This window comes from Onychostoma macrolepis, chromosome 15 (genome assembly GCF_012432095.1).
Source record: "Onychostoma macrolepis isolate SWU-2019 chromosome 15, ASM1243209v1, whole genome shotgun sequence".
Taxonomy (NCBI): domain Eukaryota; kingdom Metazoa; phylum Chordata; class Actinopteri; order Cypriniformes; family Cyprinidae; genus Onychostoma; species Onychostoma macrolepis.
The window spans coordinates 12,504,669-12,524,090 of record NC_081169.1 but is presented as its reverse complement, the minus strand read 5'-3'; the positions used below and the strand labels follow the sequence as shown (position 1 = coordinate 12,524,090).

The following is a 19,422-nucleotide window of genomic DNA, read 5'->3' as shown; positions in this document are numbered from 1 at the left end:
GATATGGAAAAAAATATCATATCACAATTTTTTATTTTTTTTTATTTTTATTTTTTTAAATATCACGATTCATGATTTTATCATGATTCTTTGTCATGTTGGTTTTACTATTTTGCAAGTTGTCTGAGCATTACAGCCAAAATAATTTCCCTATTATAAAGACAAAGCCTTTAAAAGGTAACAAAAAAAAAAAAGAAGAAAAAAAAAAAAAGAATGGCAGATATTTAGGCCAAAGTGGGTGAAGATAAAAATCTTTGTCATTATTTTATCTTTCTTATTAAAAAATAAGAACAAAGATACACATTACAAATACACATAAAATACAAATAGTGCTTTATTTTCAGGTACAATAGGTGTATTTAGTGTGAATGAACAAGTATAAAAATAAAACACTATATAGACTGATTCCTAAAGCAACTGTATTAAAGTTTTCCGTCAAGAGTAGTGAGTGATTTTTCTCTTTGCGTTTTGTTATTTTCTTAACGTTAAAGGAATAGTTCACCCAAAAACAAAAATTCTGTCATCTGTCTGTCAATTCGTTTTATACATCGTTCTTCTACTGAACACAAAAGAAGATATTTTGAAGAATGTGGGTAACCAAACAGTTGCTGGTCCACAGTGACTTACATATGATTTTTTTCCTACTATCAAATTCAATGTGGACCAGCAACTGTTTGGTTACCCACATTCTTCAAAATATCTTCTTTTGTGTTCAGCACAAGAAAGAAATTAATACAGGTTTGGGACAACATGTGAGTGAGTAAATAATGACTTCAATTTAAATTTTAGGGTGAACTATCCCTTTAATGACAGTCGGCAGCATGTTCAGTACTGTCCCTTTAAGACCTGCACGCATCTAATATACAGGCAGGCATCCGTTTCTCTCTCATCTGTTTACTTTCATTTTAGACATAACCAACTGACTCCATATGTAAACCTTGTGTGTTTTGACAGTATTAGTGCAAAAGATAACTTAGTTCAGTAATCAGGCGCTGTTTAACAGGCTTTTTAGTGAGCGCACTTCTGGTGTATGTGCTCAGAAAAAGCGCACGTCAGAACAGCACGCGAATGAAACATTTAACCGGCAAGGCTTGTATGTAAATAATATACTTTTGCAATCGCGAATAAGTGCAGTGTCCTGTCAGAGTAACTCTACCGCTGTATGTCGTGTTGTACAGTATATAGAAACGGAGGCGCCAGTACTGCAATTGATAGAATGTGCGCTGTAGCGCGATACTACGATATTACGATATTTCTTCAAAAGCAGATCATGGAGACATTTTTATCGTCCACAATAAAAATATATATACAGTGCCCTCCAAAAGTATTGTTCTGTTGACTGTGCAGTCAAGACATTTGCAAATATGATGAAAAGATGAATATGAGACAAAACTACAGAATCTCACATTTTATTATTAGCCGTTTCAACACATATATGTTTTACCAAATAAAAAGAACAGCACTTTTAGAGTTCATCCCACTCATTGATGTGAGCATAAGTACTGGGACAGTTGAACATAAGGCAGATATAAAAGATTAAAAGCTATTATTTAGTTGCAGATCCCTTGGGCACAATCACAGCAGTGAGTCTGTGACCCATAGACATCACCAGACTCTTGGTCTCATCCTTTGAAATACTTTTCCCAGCCTTTAATGCAGCCAATTCCAATTGTTGCTTGTTTTGGGGAGCTTCTGCCTTTACTCTCCTCTTCAGCTGGTGAAATTCATGTTCAATCGGATTTAAATCTGGAGATTGACTTGGGCAATCTAAGACTTTCCGTTTCTTTGCCCTTATAAATTCCTTGACTGAACTGGCAGGTTGTTTTGGGTCATTGTCCTGATGCAATATGAAGCACTTCCCAATGAATCTGGTGGCATTTTCATGAATATTGGTAGGCAAGATGGATTTGTACCCTTCCAAATTCATTGTGCTACTGTCATCATACATTAAGTCATCAGTAAAGTTGAGAGGGTCTGTTCCAGAGGCAGCCATGCATGCCCATGCCACGACACCACCTCCACCATGCTTTACAGATGAGGCTGTATGCTTGGGATCATTGCAGTTCCCTTTTTTCTCCACATTTTTGCTTTCCCATCACTTAGATTGTCTCATCAGTCCATAAACACAGTTCCAAAACTCTTCTGGCTCACCTTTGTGCTTTTTTGCAAACTCTAATTTTGCCTTTCTATTTTTGGAGCTGGTCAGAGGTTTGAACCTTGCTGTGTAGCATCTGAAATTCTGTGTCAAAGTCTCCTGAGGACAGTAAATTGTCAGAGCATCACACCAGCTTTCTAGAAGTTGTTGGTGATTTTACAGACACATCTTCACAGCTTTTATGATTTGTCTGTTATCAACTACTGTTGTTTTCTCAGCCGATCAGGTCGTTGTTGGTTGCTGGTGGTTTACAAACTCTTGATTTCTCCATGCCCTTTGTTTTTGCTATAGCTCTAATTGACTTCCTCTTTTCTTTTAGCATCCAAATTGCTTGCTTTTCTCTCAAAGTCAGCTCCCTCATCTTCATCCTGGTTTGTGTGTGTCATCATCGAATGCAAGATTCAGAATGCAGAAGTAATGGATATAACTGATACGACACATTCCCTGCTTTTAATATCTGAAGAATTAATGCAACAGGACACAGCTGATCACTCAGAAAGACCTGTGAGGCAACTGTTCCAATACTGTTCCAATCACATCAGATAGAGGGATGAAACCCTAAAAGTGCTGAACTTCTTAGCTGGTAAAACATCTATGTGTTGAATCACCCAATAATAAAATGTGACATTCTGTAGTTTTGTCTCATATTCATCTTTTAATCATATTTGTAAATGTCTTGACTCCACAGCCAACAGAGCAATTTTGTCTTCACTGTTCCAATACTTTTGGAGGGCACTGTATATGTGTGTGTGTGTGTGTGTGTGTGTGTGTGTGTGTACTGTGTATATTTATTTGTATTTGTAAATACACACACATACATGTATAGATTTAAGAAATATTTACATGTGTATATATACATATATTCATATTTATATATGATTTATATACGATATAAATATATGATTAGGTAAATATATGATTAGGTAAACACAAACGTTTATTTTGGATGCAATAAATCGATTTGTCAGCCCTGTCTGTCAGTTCTGATATGCCCTGTCATAATAATGTCAAAAAGAAAAAGAAAAAAAACAATGGAAAATATGGGGTTATGTCTTCCAACATGTTTGATTGAGAACTAAAATGCACTGCATACGTTAGAATTAAAGTATTGTCAGAAATATAATATGCCAGAATGTTAGTCACTGCAATAATGATGATCCAGTTCTAGTTTTTTCTTCTTTAAATCTATATATGATGTCTTGGTTTCACTGTTCTATTCTGTAAGGATTACATAATATTCTTGAGAGTTTAGTATGCTTGAAATAATTAGCCTATCGCATGCATTAATCTCTCAACATTATATCCCGCATTCAAGCATATATTATAAATATCCTGACCGATTATAATGATAAAACTAAGACATCATTTATTTCCAAGACCACACTATATACAATATACATTATTTACAATCTTTGCATTAATCTACAGTAAACAGAGTGACTATGAAATGTGCAAGACCAACAATATATACTACTACTGATGAGTTTTATAATACTATGCATATTTATAGATTTTAAGACAATGGCGACAAGAACACATGTGAGTGAATGAGATAAAATATCAATGATGTGAGCAGTGTGAGGGGTCTGGCTTCCCAAATATGTATCAGCAGATCAGGTCTGTATGAGAAGGGAGCTGCTAGCCGATGATTTCTCCAGCGCAAAATTGTGCCATTGTGAACATTAATTTCAAACAGAGAACAAATAACCATTGTACTGATCTGCTCAAACCCACAAAAGACACACCTTTGAGACACTGGCTCTGTCCAACTGTTTAGGAAAAGCATAGGCCTCAATCCAGCTTTCCCGTCCGATGGCTGTTAGCCATCAGCTAAACATGGCAGGAAGCCGGTCAGCTAGCAGGTGTTTAATACACCGCCTCACAAACGAGTCATTTGAAATGGCTAGACATCACAACACGAGGATCTGTAAAACAGATGCGTATGGAGCTGAGGGCTTGCGTGTGCTATTTAATGTGAGGCCTGACCTTTCAGCTTGAATCCTCGAGGACGGATGGGATGGTTTCAAAGAAACCAAGAAAAAAAAACTCTTTATAGCACAAGGTTTCAGTAACCTCTCTGCATTAGAAAGGCATCACTGTGCCACGGGATAAATCTGCACTCCACAGACGTGCGGTCATCGCTAAACAGAGTAGCAAAAACACCAAACACTTTAATTAAAGCAGAGCAGAAAGCTTCAACAACAATCTGAAACTGAAGGTGGCTCAGCGGGACATCCCATGACTGTTATTAACTCCAAGAGAAGTGGAGCAGAGGATGGGGAAAAGCCGCTTGTTGACAGCTTTAAAACACACAGTTCTCACTTCCTACATCAAGTTGTCATCGGTCCCCTCTGCAGAACTTGTTTAATAAAGTATTTATATTCAAGGTTAAAAATAAGAATGATCATGCAATCGTGCAGCAGTTTGGGAAGGGAATGAGTGATGCCTTCAGTGACACCTCATTGAGTCAATCCATCTGTCAGCCATGTCTGTCTTTAGGCACTTTTGAGCCTCGGTGGATTATTTACACACTTCTATTCAAATGGTTGAGGTCGGTAGGATTTCTCAATGTTTTTCTCAAAGTCTTAACAATGCTGCATTTATTTAATCAAAAATGCAGCAAATGTAAAATAACTTCTTTTTGAATACATGGTAAAATGCATTTTATTCCCGCAAATTTGCATTTTTCAATTTTCAGCAGTATCACATGATCCTTCAGAAATCTGCTCAAGAAACATTCATTATTAATGTTGAAAACAATTATGCTGCTTAATATTTTTGTGTAAAACATGATTAATTTAGATTCCTTGATGAATAGAAAGATAAAAAACTGCATTTATTTAAAATAGAAATCTTTTGTGACATTATAAATGACACTATAATGTATTATTATATTATAAATTATAATTTAATTAATACAATTATTTATTATAACTATTGCAATCATAAATTATAAAAAATACTACACTTTTGATTACATTAATGCATCCTTGCTGAAGGATAATACTAATCTTACTGACCCCAAACCTTTGAATGTTAAAGTTTAATTACTGAAGACTAAAGTCACACTAGTCTTATTAAATCTAGAATATACAAAGTTTTTGGGAAAATGAAATAAATGCTCTACAGCAGGTCAATCTTCCTTCAACTTTGAACGTAGAGAAATGCAAAACTTCTTTAAATGAGCCTGTGTTTCTGGTGTATGGATTCAAAGATCTAGTGAAAGGTTCCCCTCAAGCCAATCATCATGGCTCAAATCTTGTTCCATTCATGATTAAAAAAATTTTTTTAAATGCTGTAGTAGTCAAAATCTATAAAGACGACAAGATTTCAGCCAATAAATCAGCACTACATCTGCACAAACAAAACTTTAAGAAATGTCCCACTTTTCACTTCATGCAATTATCTATTTTAAATTTACCAAGTTGAAAACATTTCTTTCCACATCAGCGATGAGAGATATGTTGTTGGATGTCTCTAAAAACCTCTCAGCCGCTGATTAAAGAGAGGCAGACAAATGCATTTTCAGAATTTGCTTGGCAGGGATGAACGGTCTTGTGCACTAATACTGCTAAAACATGTCTGATCCGTTCTCCATAGTCAAAGAAACATCAACAGAGTAATTGCAGAAAAGCCAAACATTTGGTTCAGCTTTGAGATCTAATCCAAATACTAGCTATGTGAATCTGGATTGAATTCAAGAAGCTACCAAAGACTGATTACACCGCAATCTGGTCCTATCATTGGGGTGGACACACACCTTTCAATGAGGGTCCCAAACAGCAGTCTGATGGTCCTCTGGATGTTCTCTGTGCAGAGCCAGCTCCACTGATCCTTCATGAGCACACACAAGATATTCAGGGCCTGGTCAGATAGAGCCTTCTCACTAGCTGTACACAAACACACAGGTACACACAATATAAAGACATCAATCACAGCTGGAAAAGAGACACTGGTCAGAATCTTTGAAAACGTGTTTGTAAAATGATTCCCAGAATGACTGAATAAGAGCACAGCATGTTCCATGTCCACAAGTACAACTAAAATACAAAATATGAACACACACAGATCCAATCACTGACATGTTTTTACAATATGGAACATGAAATGACTTTGTTTATTTTATCTTGCACAGAAATATGAGAGCTGGTTTTCGTCAATGCAAGGGATACTAGACAACATTATGAAAGTACAATGCTGCCCTCTAGAGTTAACTTACATAATATTACAGACCTAGCCAACACTCTTACTGTCATCTAGGGTTCCATGAAGAACCTCTAAAATCCTCCATCATTCCATTGCACAAAAGGTTCTTTATAGTGGAAAAGGTTTTTAAAATGAGGCTTGTGTGGGATAGAGTTTTTCTATACTGAAAGTTTTTTTTGTTTTGTTTTTCAGAAAGACATTTCATCAGCTGAGCAATCGAACATTGTTGTTGTTGTTAAACAACAGTACAATCTATTGAACACAGTGCACTTCTATCCCTCACAGCTTTATTTTCATTCGTGTCAAAAAATTAATTATCACGCTACCCTGGTCCATATGACTTTACTATATTTAAGGGTGTAACAGTACACATTTTTGTACCGAAATAATTTGGTACGGGTCTTTTGGTTTGGTACACATGTGCACACAGCATTGTATTTATACAGCATCTTTAAAATTATGTCAATTTTTTTTCAGGAATATCAAACAATAAGTGTCGTTTTGATGCTCTTTAATGTGATGCGACAGACCTCAGTTCAAACGGCATCGCAGAGTATGAGCGACCGTGATCAGCCCTTCCTCTTTACTACTAGTTTTAATGCGAAATAAACATGAATGAACATCTCATGCCTCATGTAATCACTCAATCACTTTTTCAACTGCAGAAAAACGTCAAAAACAAAATATTTAATTTGCATTAGGCAAGGCATTAGTGTCCACAGCTCGTTTAGTTTTTTTCCCCTGCAGTACCGAAACCATACCGAACTGTGACGTCAAAACTGAGGTACGTACCGAACTATCATGTTTGTGAACCGCAACACCCCTACTATATTTAAAGTCCTTGTTTGAGAAACCTTCCCCTTGAGTGAGCTGAAATTACGTCATTGAGTTGAACTCAACAACTAATATATTAATGGTAACATTTTAAGGTAGTTGTTAAGTTTAGGTATTGGGTAGGATAAGGAATGTAGAATAAGGTCATGTAGAATAAGGCATTAATATGTGCTTAATTACTACTAATAAATGGCTAATATTCTAGTAATATGCATGCTAATAAGCAACTAGTTAAGAGACTCTAAAATAAAGTGTTACCATAATAATTATTATTATTTCCCTTATATAAGAGTCGTTACCAGAGTCACAGGCAGGTGCATTCTGTAGCAGTGCTTTGGCACATGCGCACGATTTCATATCCCATTTAGGTCCTCCACTTCTCTCTGCATCAGCATCAAACCCTGCTTTAGCCTCAAACCGCTCCTTCTCTGAGATGAAGCTCTCCAGCTCATTCAATGAGAAGCCATTGAAAACCTGTAACAACAACAACAACAACAACTAATCAATGCATATTCCCGGTATCTGCTGATGAGCAGAAAAACTTCAGGGTCACAGTGACTATTGCAGAGTGGAAATTCTAATTCTCATTCACTTCCTTCTTATGGTGCATTGAAAAAGACTGAATTACTAATGACTGCTACTTACAGAGCTGCTTTCATCAAAGCAGTATAGAACTTTGGGTTTCATGTCAGACACATTGAGAGCAGGGGCAATTTTACTAGAGAACCTCATTCGAGACCTAGAAATGAAACATGTATTAGTCATACAGGAAATTATTTGTAGCTATAAACATTCCGAAAAACAAGCAGTTCTCCTCCTATACTTGGATTTCTTGTCAGTGGACAGTTTCCCATCAGGCTCTGCGTCAATTTCATCAGTAGGACTCTGTGGTTCTGAGCGAGGGAAGGCCGTCTTCAGGGTGTCCACTATAGCATTCACCACAATCTGCCAAGTCATAAAAAATTTTATGTAAAGTGTTTCAGTTAAAACATACAATGTGCATTCTGAAAAGTACCTTGTCTATGCGTGAAACAATGAAGGGTTTCTTCACAAAGGCAATTCTTGCATCAGTGTTTAGAGCGAGAAATTCTTGCATTTCCTCACTGTTGGCCGTTTCAGGAACGGCACAAAGTTGCTGTAATAAAAGAAAGCATGAATAAACATTTAAAAGAAGTTATGTGCGATGGAATACTAACATCAGTGGCGGTTTTTGGCATGGGCGAACCGGGCAGCCGCCTGGGGCGGCATTTTTTCATGACACGTGAGGGGTGGCACAAGCACTTGGAAAATTTTTTTTTTTAAATCATCTGCGCCGCTAAGCGGTTTTCTATTATCTATCATATAACTGTGTGGGGAATTGGCAAATTGGCGCCCCTGCTTGCTGAGAAGGTACCGTGCACAGAAGCTGTGTGAGAAGTGGAAAGGGGAGGGGAGGGGAGGGGGGCGCGGGCGCCTTTTTGTTTTTTCTGAATTGTGTGAAATGGCTAATAAAAATAGGCGGTAACACTTTACAATAAGGTGTCATTTGTTAACATTAGTTAATGTATTAACTAACATGAACAAGCAATGAACAATACATTTATTACACTATTTATTAAACTTTGTTAATGTTAGTTAATGAAAGTACAGTTCATTGTTTATTCATGTTAGTTCACAGAGCATTAACTAATGTTAACAAACACAACTTATGATTTTAATAATGCATTAGTAAATGCTGAAATTAACATTAACTAAGATTAATAAATGCTGTAGAAGTATTGTTCATTCTTAGTTCATGTTTACTAATGTTGTTAACTAATGAACCTTATTGTAAAGTGTTACCAAATAGGCAATACAAAAAACGATAATGTGGAGGTGAATTGGTTTAGTCTTGACTTCTGGTCATGAGGGACGGTGTTGGGGGATGGGAAATCTGTTGATTGTCGAGTGCCAAATAAACACAGAGTGTTTATTGTGTATAATGAGTATATTTATTTAAGTTCTGATAACTTATACTGATTTGTGCAGAATTGTGTTTTTCAAATGTTCTGTTGAAAGATTTGTGCAATTGAGAAATATAAGCGTGTCTTATACTTGTTATAGTAAAACATGGCTGTTTGTGCAAAATTTTTTGCAAAAAAACCTAGAATTTTTATTTCTCGCCCGGAGAGTAATTCAATGTAGAACCGCCACTGACTAACATTAAATACAGTCCGGTTTATGTAATTTATGCATTCAAAGAACGTACTCTAAGGAATGTTTCCAAAAGACCTTTTCTGGCCTCGACTTTGTCACTGTCCATGTTTCCAAATGGAAGCTCAGGAAATATTTTCTTTGGTCCTTTCACATCTACAGTTAACAGAACAAGACAACCAATAAAACAGTATTTTGGAAAGCTTTGAAACTGACATAACTAATATAGCCTACTCTGCTCACTTTTGAGAATCTTGCGCAATTCTGGTTTCTCCTCCAAACGGGTCTGAAGGTTGAGGAATTCGCTGTAGCGTCGGTTGACAGTGTGATAGGCCATGGGCTGCAAAGATTCAGGATTCTCAGAGTCCATGGCTGTCTCATACTACAAGACAAACACATATTATAATGACTTTTTGCAACACTTCATCCTCTTGGTTACTATTAATAACTAAAGCTTTACAGAATATCCTACAAGAATGAACTTTTTCATGAATAGTGTGATTTTTCCTTACAATGTGCTCTTAAAGGGCTAAAATTTCTTAAATATGACTCTTGTTTGGGCTAAAATAAAATGTGACATTGTGAAGCATTTTTATCTACCATTTTTCTTTAAAGAAACTGTTAAATTAGACAGAAACATGATTAAAAAGTGTAGAGACTAAAATTACAGTCGAGGCACTCCAGAGATTGACTGATATTAAAATTCTGTCAAGATAATAATTCTTGAATTTTTCTAAACTCATAAAAAAAAACACTGAAATTGAAACTAAAATCAATAGTTTTTACTAAAACAACATTTTAAAATATTAAGTAAAATAATAATAGTAACAATAATATATTAATATTATATTATTATATATTAAAATAATAATAATAATAATAATAATGTGATACTCAATATACAATAAGTGTAAAATATTAATATTATATACAGTATTGTGTAAATTAACAACAAATAAATCCTACAAACTAAAATCAACTCTTTTAACTGTTTCACATGAATTTAGACAGCGAAACATTATAACATTATATTCGGACTATATTAACATAAATAATAATATACTGATAATAATAAGATAAAAGGAAGGCAATATATTACGTTTTAAAATTTGCCAGAGATTATATTTATCAGTGAAATTAGTCATGTTTTAGAGATGAACTTTAAGTGTGCGTGAGATGACAGCAAAGGGAATCTAAATGTAAAATGAGGAGAATTTAGCGTGAACTATTAAATATCAAACATCGGCCAATTTTGGTAAACTTCAACCACGATTTAACTTAAGCCTGGAACACACTACGCGATTTTTGCCCCAATTTCCCTCCAATTTTACAGTCTGAACAAGTTGACGCTAGTTGAGGAAAGTCGAAGCCAGACTGCAGATTACAGCTGACAGATTCCACAGAAAATCGTGAGGTGTATGATGGTCACAGACTTCGATTTTTTAGCTTCAGACTTTGATTCTATCCTGTCGGAGGATATCAAACATGTTTGATATTTTCAGCCGATTTTAGAACACATATGTTTTCATTTGTCATGCGTCTCCTAGCAACAAGGCGCACGTTTCTGCGTGAGTTTGTTGTGATCGGAACAACTTTAAAGTCTGGTAGTGTATGATGCCCAGTTTTCCTTTGTCACTATTTACATAGTCGGTAAGTGTATGATGCCTAGTGTTTTAAAAATCTGTTCAGATTTTAAAAGTCGTGTAGTGTATTCCAGGCTTAACTTGATAACTTAACTAACATGATTTAACCGAGAAAAGTGAGAACCAATTCACCTTTACAGTGTAGAGAGTGTAAGGATGTGAGCCTGTTCCTCGGTGCTCCTTGGCAGTGATGGTGCCAGTGATGCGGAGGTTCTGGATAATGACCGGACCCTCTGGGCTGCTGAGGGGCTCGAAGTTGAAAGGTGTCATGGATGCCATCCCAGCGGGTGAAGAAGCCTGGACGGGTGCAATCAAAGCCAGCTCACTGGGGTTCACTAGGCCTGGATGGTCTGCACTCGAGTTACTCTTCTCCAGCGGCTCGAGAGCGCAAAAGCTTGATGGCTCTTCTTCGGTGGAATGTACTGATAGCTCCTTCTCTGCCATACTGGTGTAAGTTGGAAGTTCATCCTCGAGGTCTAACACAGCATCAACTGGAGTGGTGCATTCGGCAAGTCTTTCAGAAAGGGTCTCCTCTGAACCAATCAGAACCAGCGATTCTAGGGAGCTTCGCTTGAAATCCGTTAGAGGAGATTCCAAATCAGAGTCAGTTTCTTGATAGAACGGATTGGGTTTACCGAGTCTCAGATAATCCCTGGGGCTAAAACCCAACGGAAACGGTTTGGTTGACCGTGGTTCGTCTTCCTCCAGGTTGTGTGGAGAAAAAAGATCAGCGGAGTCAATAACATCATAAGCTGCAAGTTCTGGTGTTGGGGCCTCCATTGCTGAAGGGGTCTCTGAGGTGACTTTTAGGGTCAGAACACAAGGAATTTCAAGCCCTTGAAGTGTGTTTTCTTGAGGAGATACAACTTGTGGTGGAGCTTGAACCTCTACTGGTTCTGGCTCTGGGGCTGTTTCGCTGGATTTAGTGAAGATGCTTACAATCAACATGTTTAGCCAGTCCGGGTCAGACAGTTTTGCAATTAAAGGCAGCAGAACGTTGCACATTATAAGTTCACCCACCACAAATCTACCTGTTCGGGTTTCTAAATGTGGAGGAGGTACAAGAACATGGAGAAGCAGATCCACAATGGCCCGTACGTAATTCACCTCCACAGCAGAGCTCTGAAGAGCGGGATGAGGAGGACAGAGTTTGCTGTATGCCTCCCAGAGATCTCCATCTTTGTCCACCTCTTGATGTTTAACGGCTTCCTTGGCACTCAAATAACACTGAAGGTGGCATCCAGAGAGGTCTAAAACCCTCTGAGATAAAGCTTTCCTGTCAACTCTTGTCGCTCGACCCTTCAGCTCCAATGCCATGGAGATCATGGCATTGTGCACCTCATCCTCAAACTCTTTTTCTTTGGAAATGGTGTTGTACCAGGAGGTGACAAAGTCGCGTATGATCTTGCCGACTGTCTTCTGGATCTCATCTTGCAGTTGTCGCTCGCTCTCGGCACTGTGCGGGATCTCCTCTAGCCTAACAAAGCGCTCTAGGTGAACAACGCTGTCTGAATCCAGGACAGCCTGGGAACCAAACCAACCACCTAAGACCACTAAGAGGCTTGTGAAGACACAGAGGAGCCAAACGTTGACCAGCAGGTGGAACAAGAGCATCCAGGCCAGCAGCGCCCCAAAACCAAGCAGCCTCCTCTGGACCAAAAACTCAGACAAGCCCCAGGGGCTCACGTTGAGATGCTCAGGCTGAGACATTGCAGAGGTTTATGTACTCCTGTGAAGGAAAACAAAGAGACAGACCAACAAAATCATTGAGGTTCCCATTGATATCCATTGTATGGACATTTCTCAAATATCTTCATCCATTTTCCACAGAAGAAAGCAAGTCATTTAGTTTTGGTAGAACATGAGGGATGACCACTGAGCTACAACAGAGATATGCATCAGTGAGGATAACTGATTTTTGAACTCATTTTTGGGTGAACTGTCTCTTTAAGAGTTTGTTCATGAGAAACCAAATAGACGGACTAGTATTTGAACATTGTTTCTGTACTGCATTAAAACTGTGGTAACTTGACAGTAACTGACATCAAAATAAGAAATTAAACAATTACATAATTGTTGAATTAATATTGTTTCACACAAGTAACAACGACTAGCGAAAATACTTTAGAGGAGACTATGGTTACCATGACAATTGTTTATATATATAATTTTATATATAATATTCACTTGAATACTGTAATATTATGCATATTATTCAAACACACAAAAGATCAAGGTTAACAGAAAAGACTAGTTTGACAAATCTGGGCATCGTGACTTCTGTATATAATGACGTTGCTGTATGTTTTGATGGGTATCAAGCTGGCGTTTCGTAATTGTTAAAAAAATAAATAAAACTCGTCACGGTAAAATATTATTGAATTAAACTTGAACTTACCTTAACAGCATATGTAATGAATGTAAGGTGCAAATTTGGACCATAACCAATTCATGTTTAAATGCCGACTCGAACGGCCTTGCAGTGTTTTGACAGCTTCTTCCTCGTTACCTCCGCCTCAGCTGGTGAAGTGCATTCCGTGTTCTGTCGCCCTCTAGAGGTCAGACTGATCCCTGCAGCGCTCTACTGCAACACAAGACGGCTTGCGCCTGACAGCCTCAGACAACGTTAACTCTCACTGTATTTTTTCCACATAATAAAAGTGAAAGGGAGACGGTCGTTCTGGCTCATATCTCCTGTTGTGTTCTACAGAAGAAAGTAAAACGTCTTTCTAAAAGACATGAAGGTGACGTTTTTTTAATTACGTTTTTTTGTTTTGAAAAAACCTCACCAAGGCTGCATTTATGTGAGCTAAAAATATAGTAAAACCAGTAATATTGTAAAATATTATTGCAATTTAATTTATGTTTTCTATTTGAATATATTTTAATATCTTCAGTGTCACACGATCCTTCAGAAATCATTCTAATTGCTGTTTATTTTTACTGTATGATCAAATAAATGCAATAAATAAATTTAAAGGGTAACTCCACCCCAAAATGAAAATTTTGTCATTAATCACTTACCCCATGTCGTTCCAAATCCGTAAAAGCTTCATTCATCTTCAGAACACAATTTAAGATATTTTGGATGAAATCCGGGAGGCTTGTGAGTGTCCCATTGACTGCCAAGTAAATACCACTGTCAAGGCCCAGAAAAGTATGAAAGCATCATCAAAATATACGGATACGTTTTCTATGCTTTGATTTGAATGAAAACAGCGTATCCGTGTGGTGCGGCTGACACAGAACAGCATACGCTATTTGCATCCAGTGAATATTCTCCAAAATGGCGCTACGCTGACGCAGAGGAGACAAATTGTTGAATAAAGTCGTTATTTTTATTTTCTTTGCATAAAAAAAAGTATTCTCATCGCTTCGTAACATTCAGATTGAACCACTGACGGCAGATGGACTATTCTGACGATGTCTTTCATACTTTTCTGGGCCTTGACAATGTCATTTACTTGGCAGTCAATGGGACAGTCACAAGCCACAAGTCTTTCATCCAAAATATCTTAAATTGCTTTTACGGGTTTGGAACGACATGGGGGTAAGTGATTAATGACGAAATTTTCATTTTGGGGTGGAGTATCCCTTTAAAAAACATAACTTGTCTGTATATACAGGTGCTGGTCATATAACTAGAATATCATCAAAAAGTTGATTTATTTCACTAATTCCATTCAAAAAGTGAAACTTGTATATTATATCCATTCATTACACACAGACTGATACATTTCAAATGTTTATTTCTTTTCATTTTGATGATTAGAGCTTACAGCTCATGAAAGTCAAAAATCAGTATCTCAAAATATTAGAATATTACTTAAGACCAATACAAAGAAAGGATTTTTAGAAATCTTGGCTAACTGAAAAGTATGAGCATGTACAGCACTCAATACTTAGTTGGGGCTCCTTTTGCCTGAATTACTGCAGCAATGCGGCGTGGCATGGAGTCGATCAGTCTGTGGCACTGCTCAGGTGTTATGAGAGCCCAGGTTGCTCTGATAGTGGCCTTCAGCTCATCTGCATTGTTGGGTCTGGTGTCTCTCATCTTCCTCTTGACAATACCCCACAGATTCTCTATGGGGTTCAGGTCAGGCGAGTTTGCTGGCCAATCAAGCACAGTAACACTATGGTCATTGAACCAGCTTTTGGTACCTTTGGCAGTGTGGGCAGGTGCCAAGTCCTGCTGGAAAATGAAATCAGCATCTCCATAAAGCTTGTCAACAGAAGGAAGCATGAAGTGCTCTAAAATTTCCTGGTAGATGGCTGCGTTGACTGTGGACATCAGAAAACACAGTGGACCAACACCAGCAGATGACATGGCAGCCCAAATCATCACAGGCTGTGGAAACTTCACACTGGACTTCAAGCAACATGGATTCTGTGCCTCTCCACTCTTCCTCCAGACTCTGGGACCTTGATTTCCAAATGAAATGTAAAATTTACTTTCATCTGAAAAGAGGACTTTGGACCACTGAGCAACAGTCCAGTTCTTTTTCTCCACAGCCCAGGTAAGATGCTTCTGTCGTTGTCTCTGGTTCAGAAGTGGCTTGGTAGCCCTTTTCCTGAAGACGTCTGAGCGTGGTGACTCTTGATGCACTGACTCCAGCTTCAGTTCTCTCCTTGTGAAGCTCTCCCAAGTGTTTGAATCAGCTTTGCTTGACTGTATTCTCAAGCTTGCGGTCATCCCTGTTGCTTGTGCACCTTTTCCTACCCAAATTCTTCCTTCCAGTCAACTTTGCATTTAATATACTTTGATACAGCACTCTGTAAACAGCCACACCTTTCAGTAATGACCTTCTGTGACTTACCCTCTTTGTGGAGAGTGTCAATGTTCGTCTTCTGGATCATTGCCAAGTCAGCAGTCTTCCCCATTATTGTGGTTTCAAAGAACAAGAGATACCCAGAATTTATACTGTAGGGATGGTAATTTATTCAAACTCAAATGTAAATATTTTAATATTTTGAGATACTGATTTTTGACTTTCATGAGCTGTAAGCTCTAATCATCAAAATTAAAAGAAATAAACATTTGAAATATATCAGTCTGTGTGTAATGAATTAATATAATATACAAGTTTCACTTTTTGAATGGAATTAGTGAAACAAATCAACTTTTTGATGATATTCTAATTATATGACCAGCACCTGTATGTGTATAGACAGATGTATCATGGTTTCAACAAAAATACCAAGCAGCAAAATCTACTTTCAACATTGAAAATAATAACCATTATTAATAACTGAGCACCAATAATAATTGAACAGCAAATCAGCATATTAGAACGATTTCTTAAGGATCACGTGACACTAAAAACTGGATTAAAGATTCTGAAAATTCAGCATTGCCAGCACAAAAATAAATGTTTAATACATTATAGAACATTGTAATATTTTAAATTGTAGTATTTCACAATTATTTATTTTTATTTTTTATTTATTTTACTGTATTTAGTAAAAAATGCAGCTTTGAGTGCATAATAGATTTAATGCATTAATAATTCAAATTTTTTTCCACACTTTTTTTCCACAATGTACATACATACTCTTAAAAATAATGGTTTCAAAAGGGTGTTTTTGCAGTGATGCCATGGAAAAAACATTTTTGGCTCCCAAAAGAACCTTTCAACGAACAGTTCCTAAAAGATCAACTTTAAAGAACATTTTTAAAATCTAAAGAACCTTTTTCCACTATAAAGAACCTTTCCTACATTTGAAAGGTTCCATGGATGTTCAAGGTTCTTCATAGAACCATTGATGCCAATAAAGAACCTTTATTTTTAAGAGTGTAGTGTAATAGAAAAACTACACTAGTTATAAAAAATATATAGTCAAATAAAAACTACATCAAGCCGTTAGACCTCACGTTGCCGTACCACATCACAAGTTTGAAAGCAAAAGCAGCCCCAGCTGCCTGTTCTTAACATGGATGAATCATCCAGTGCTGCTAAAACTGTTAGTCCTGCTGCAACTGATGTTCAACATCTGTTTCCTCAGAGACAGACAGTTATTTCCGTTATGCTGTAAATTTTAGGGAATCCCCTGGAAAACACAGATGAGACAACCATATTGTTTGTCATATGCAAATACCATTAATGTTTCCCCCGATATTGTACTTCCTCTAATAGACAGGGCAAACAACATTCAAAATTTAAATACACATTTGTATGCAACCAAGAATTCCCCATCAGCCATCCACATGATTCTCGAAGAAAGCATTCAAAGCAACAACACAGCTGTTGCTGAAAAAGCATAAATATTACTAGACTTGACATGGCTAGGGTGAATTCAGGTAAACCGGGCCACTTTTCTTTCAGAACTCATTGAACCAGCCAGTCAATGCCATTTGGACTCGGTCCAGCTGGAAAGTGACCTACAGTGCCGATAATTCTGATTGGCTCAGACAAGCTGCTTATGTTAGCAAGAGCACAGAAGTGATATAGTAATACATCCTTATAAACACAGAGCTATTAAACACAAATGTTACCACCAGATAAAACATAGACGATGTTGATGTGTGTCCTCTCTGCTGACTGGACACAAAAATGTTTTAACATTATATTGCCTCATAAACCAATATTTGAGTTCGCCCTTATGGACATCTTACAGACATGTTGCACAAGAACTGCATCCTAAGGGGAAAAATATTTAAACGTATCTGCATCTGCATGAGCGTTCATATCCAAATGATTTATACCAGCTAAATATCATTAATATCAGACATTGCTCATCTGTATTTGAAAAGATAGAACCTAGTTGTACACATAAAGTGTGTTGCAGAGAGCATCAGGAACACCAGTGTTTCTCAACCAAAGGGCCTCAAAATGACTTGAGTAAGACAAAACCAGCATTAAAACTAGCCAAACGTGGATATATGAGATTTAGTTTTAAAAGTGTGATTTATAGACCTTGAAAAGTCACGGACTATTCAACTCCATGGGCACTTCATATTAAAAATACATTTTTCTAGTTAAGCCAAGCTCTGAAGTATGTTGTCAATTGTAAATTGTCAGTAAAAATATTTTTGAACTTTGAAAAAAACTAAATCAAATACTGTTGAGGACAATGGAGGGACCTTGGAGTTAAAAATAAAAAAAAAAGTTAACCACTGATCTACAAAACATTTTTATATAATCTTTTTGTCATACTTTACATAAACATTATTCATATTAGTCATAAAAATTCATAAAAAAGACGTTATCAACTAAAAAATGCGTTTAACCTTATTGTAAAGTGTCAGTCTTTTCTGAATTTGATTAAAAAGGCATAAGACTGAAAAAGCGATCATTGCAGATTCATATATTTCCTTATGTACAGTCATGGCCAAAAATATCAGCACCCTTGGTAAATATGAACAAAAATTAATCTGCATTGTTAATCCTTTTGATTTTGATTTTAAACAATTCACAAAAATCTAACCTTTCATTGGATAATAAGAATTTAAAATGGGGGGAAATATCATTATGAAATACATGTTTTTCTCAAATACACGTTGGACACAATTATTGGCACCCCTAGAAATTCTTACGAGTATAATATCTCTCAATGTATATGAATTCCCATTCATATTCACAATTTTGAGCACTCCAGGGTGATTATGAACATGAAATTATCCAGCCATGGCTTCCCGTTTCACAGAAATATAAATAGGAGGGAAAACAAAGCCCAAATTCCCTTAATCATCCATCACAATGAGAAAAACCAAAGAATATATTTCTTATGTGCAGCAAAAGATAATTGAGCTTCATAAATTAGTGAAGTGGCTTTAAGAAAAGAGCTAGAGCAGTGAAAATTCCCATTTCCACCATCAGGGCAATAATTAAGAATTTCCAATCAACATAAAATGTTATGAAACTGCCTGGAAGAGGACGTGTGTCTATATCGTCCTAATGCACAGTGAGAAGGAGAGTTTGAGTGGCTAAAGACTCTCCAAGGACCACAGCTGGAGAATTGCAGAAAATAGTTGAGTCTCGGGGTCAGAAAAGCTTTAAACAAAAAAATTGTCAACAGCACCTACATCACCACATGTTGTTTGGGAGGGTTTCAAGAAAAATTCTCCTACCTCATCCAAAAACAAACTCCAGCATATTCAGTTATCAGACACGACTGGAACTTCAAATGGGACTGGCTTCTATGGTCAGATGAAACTAAAAACTGAGCTTTTTAGCAGCAAACACTCAAGATGGGTTTGGTGAACACAGGGATAAAAAAGTACCCCATGTGTACAATGAAATATACTGCTGTATTTTTGATGTTGTGGGCCTATATTTCTGCTGGAGGTCCTGGACATCTTGTTTAGACGCATGGCATCATGGATTCTATCAAATACCAACAGATAAAAAAATCAATAAGTGACTGACTCTGTTAGAAATCTTATAATGGGCCATGTTTGGATCTTCCAACCGT

The 19,422-nt window shown here is 36.9% G+C and overlaps 1 protein-coding gene across 1 annotated transcript in view; it reads right to left on the bottom strand.

Moving 5' to 3' along the window:
- The window catches only part of snx19b (sorting nexin 19b), a 34,747-nt gene extending 21,200 nt beyond the window's left edge, over nt 1-13,547 (bottom strand). Inside the window, exons 1-9 of the mRNA XM_058745098.1 lie at nt 13,409-13,547; nt 11,143-12,739; nt 9,611-9,749; nt 9,423-9,523; nt 8,211-8,330; nt 8,019-8,140; nt 7,841-7,934; nt 7,495-7,669; nt 5,916-6,045 (exon numbers count right to left, since the gene is read on the bottom strand). Coding sequence (XP_058601081.1) covers nt 5,916-6,045; nt 7,495-7,669; nt 7,841-7,934; nt 8,019-8,140; nt 8,211-8,330; nt 9,423-9,523; nt 9,611-9,749; nt 11,143-12,720 — 2,459 coding nt within the window. The 5' untranslated portion in view covers nt 12,721-12,739; nt 13,409-13,547. The remainder of the gene's footprint in view (nt 1-5,915; nt 6,046-7,494; nt 7,670-7,840; nt 7,935-8,018; nt 8,141-8,210; nt 8,331-9,422; nt 9,524-9,610; nt 9,750-11,142; nt 12,740-13,408) is intronic.
- Nucleotides 13,548-19,422: the final 5,875 nt, after the last annotated feature.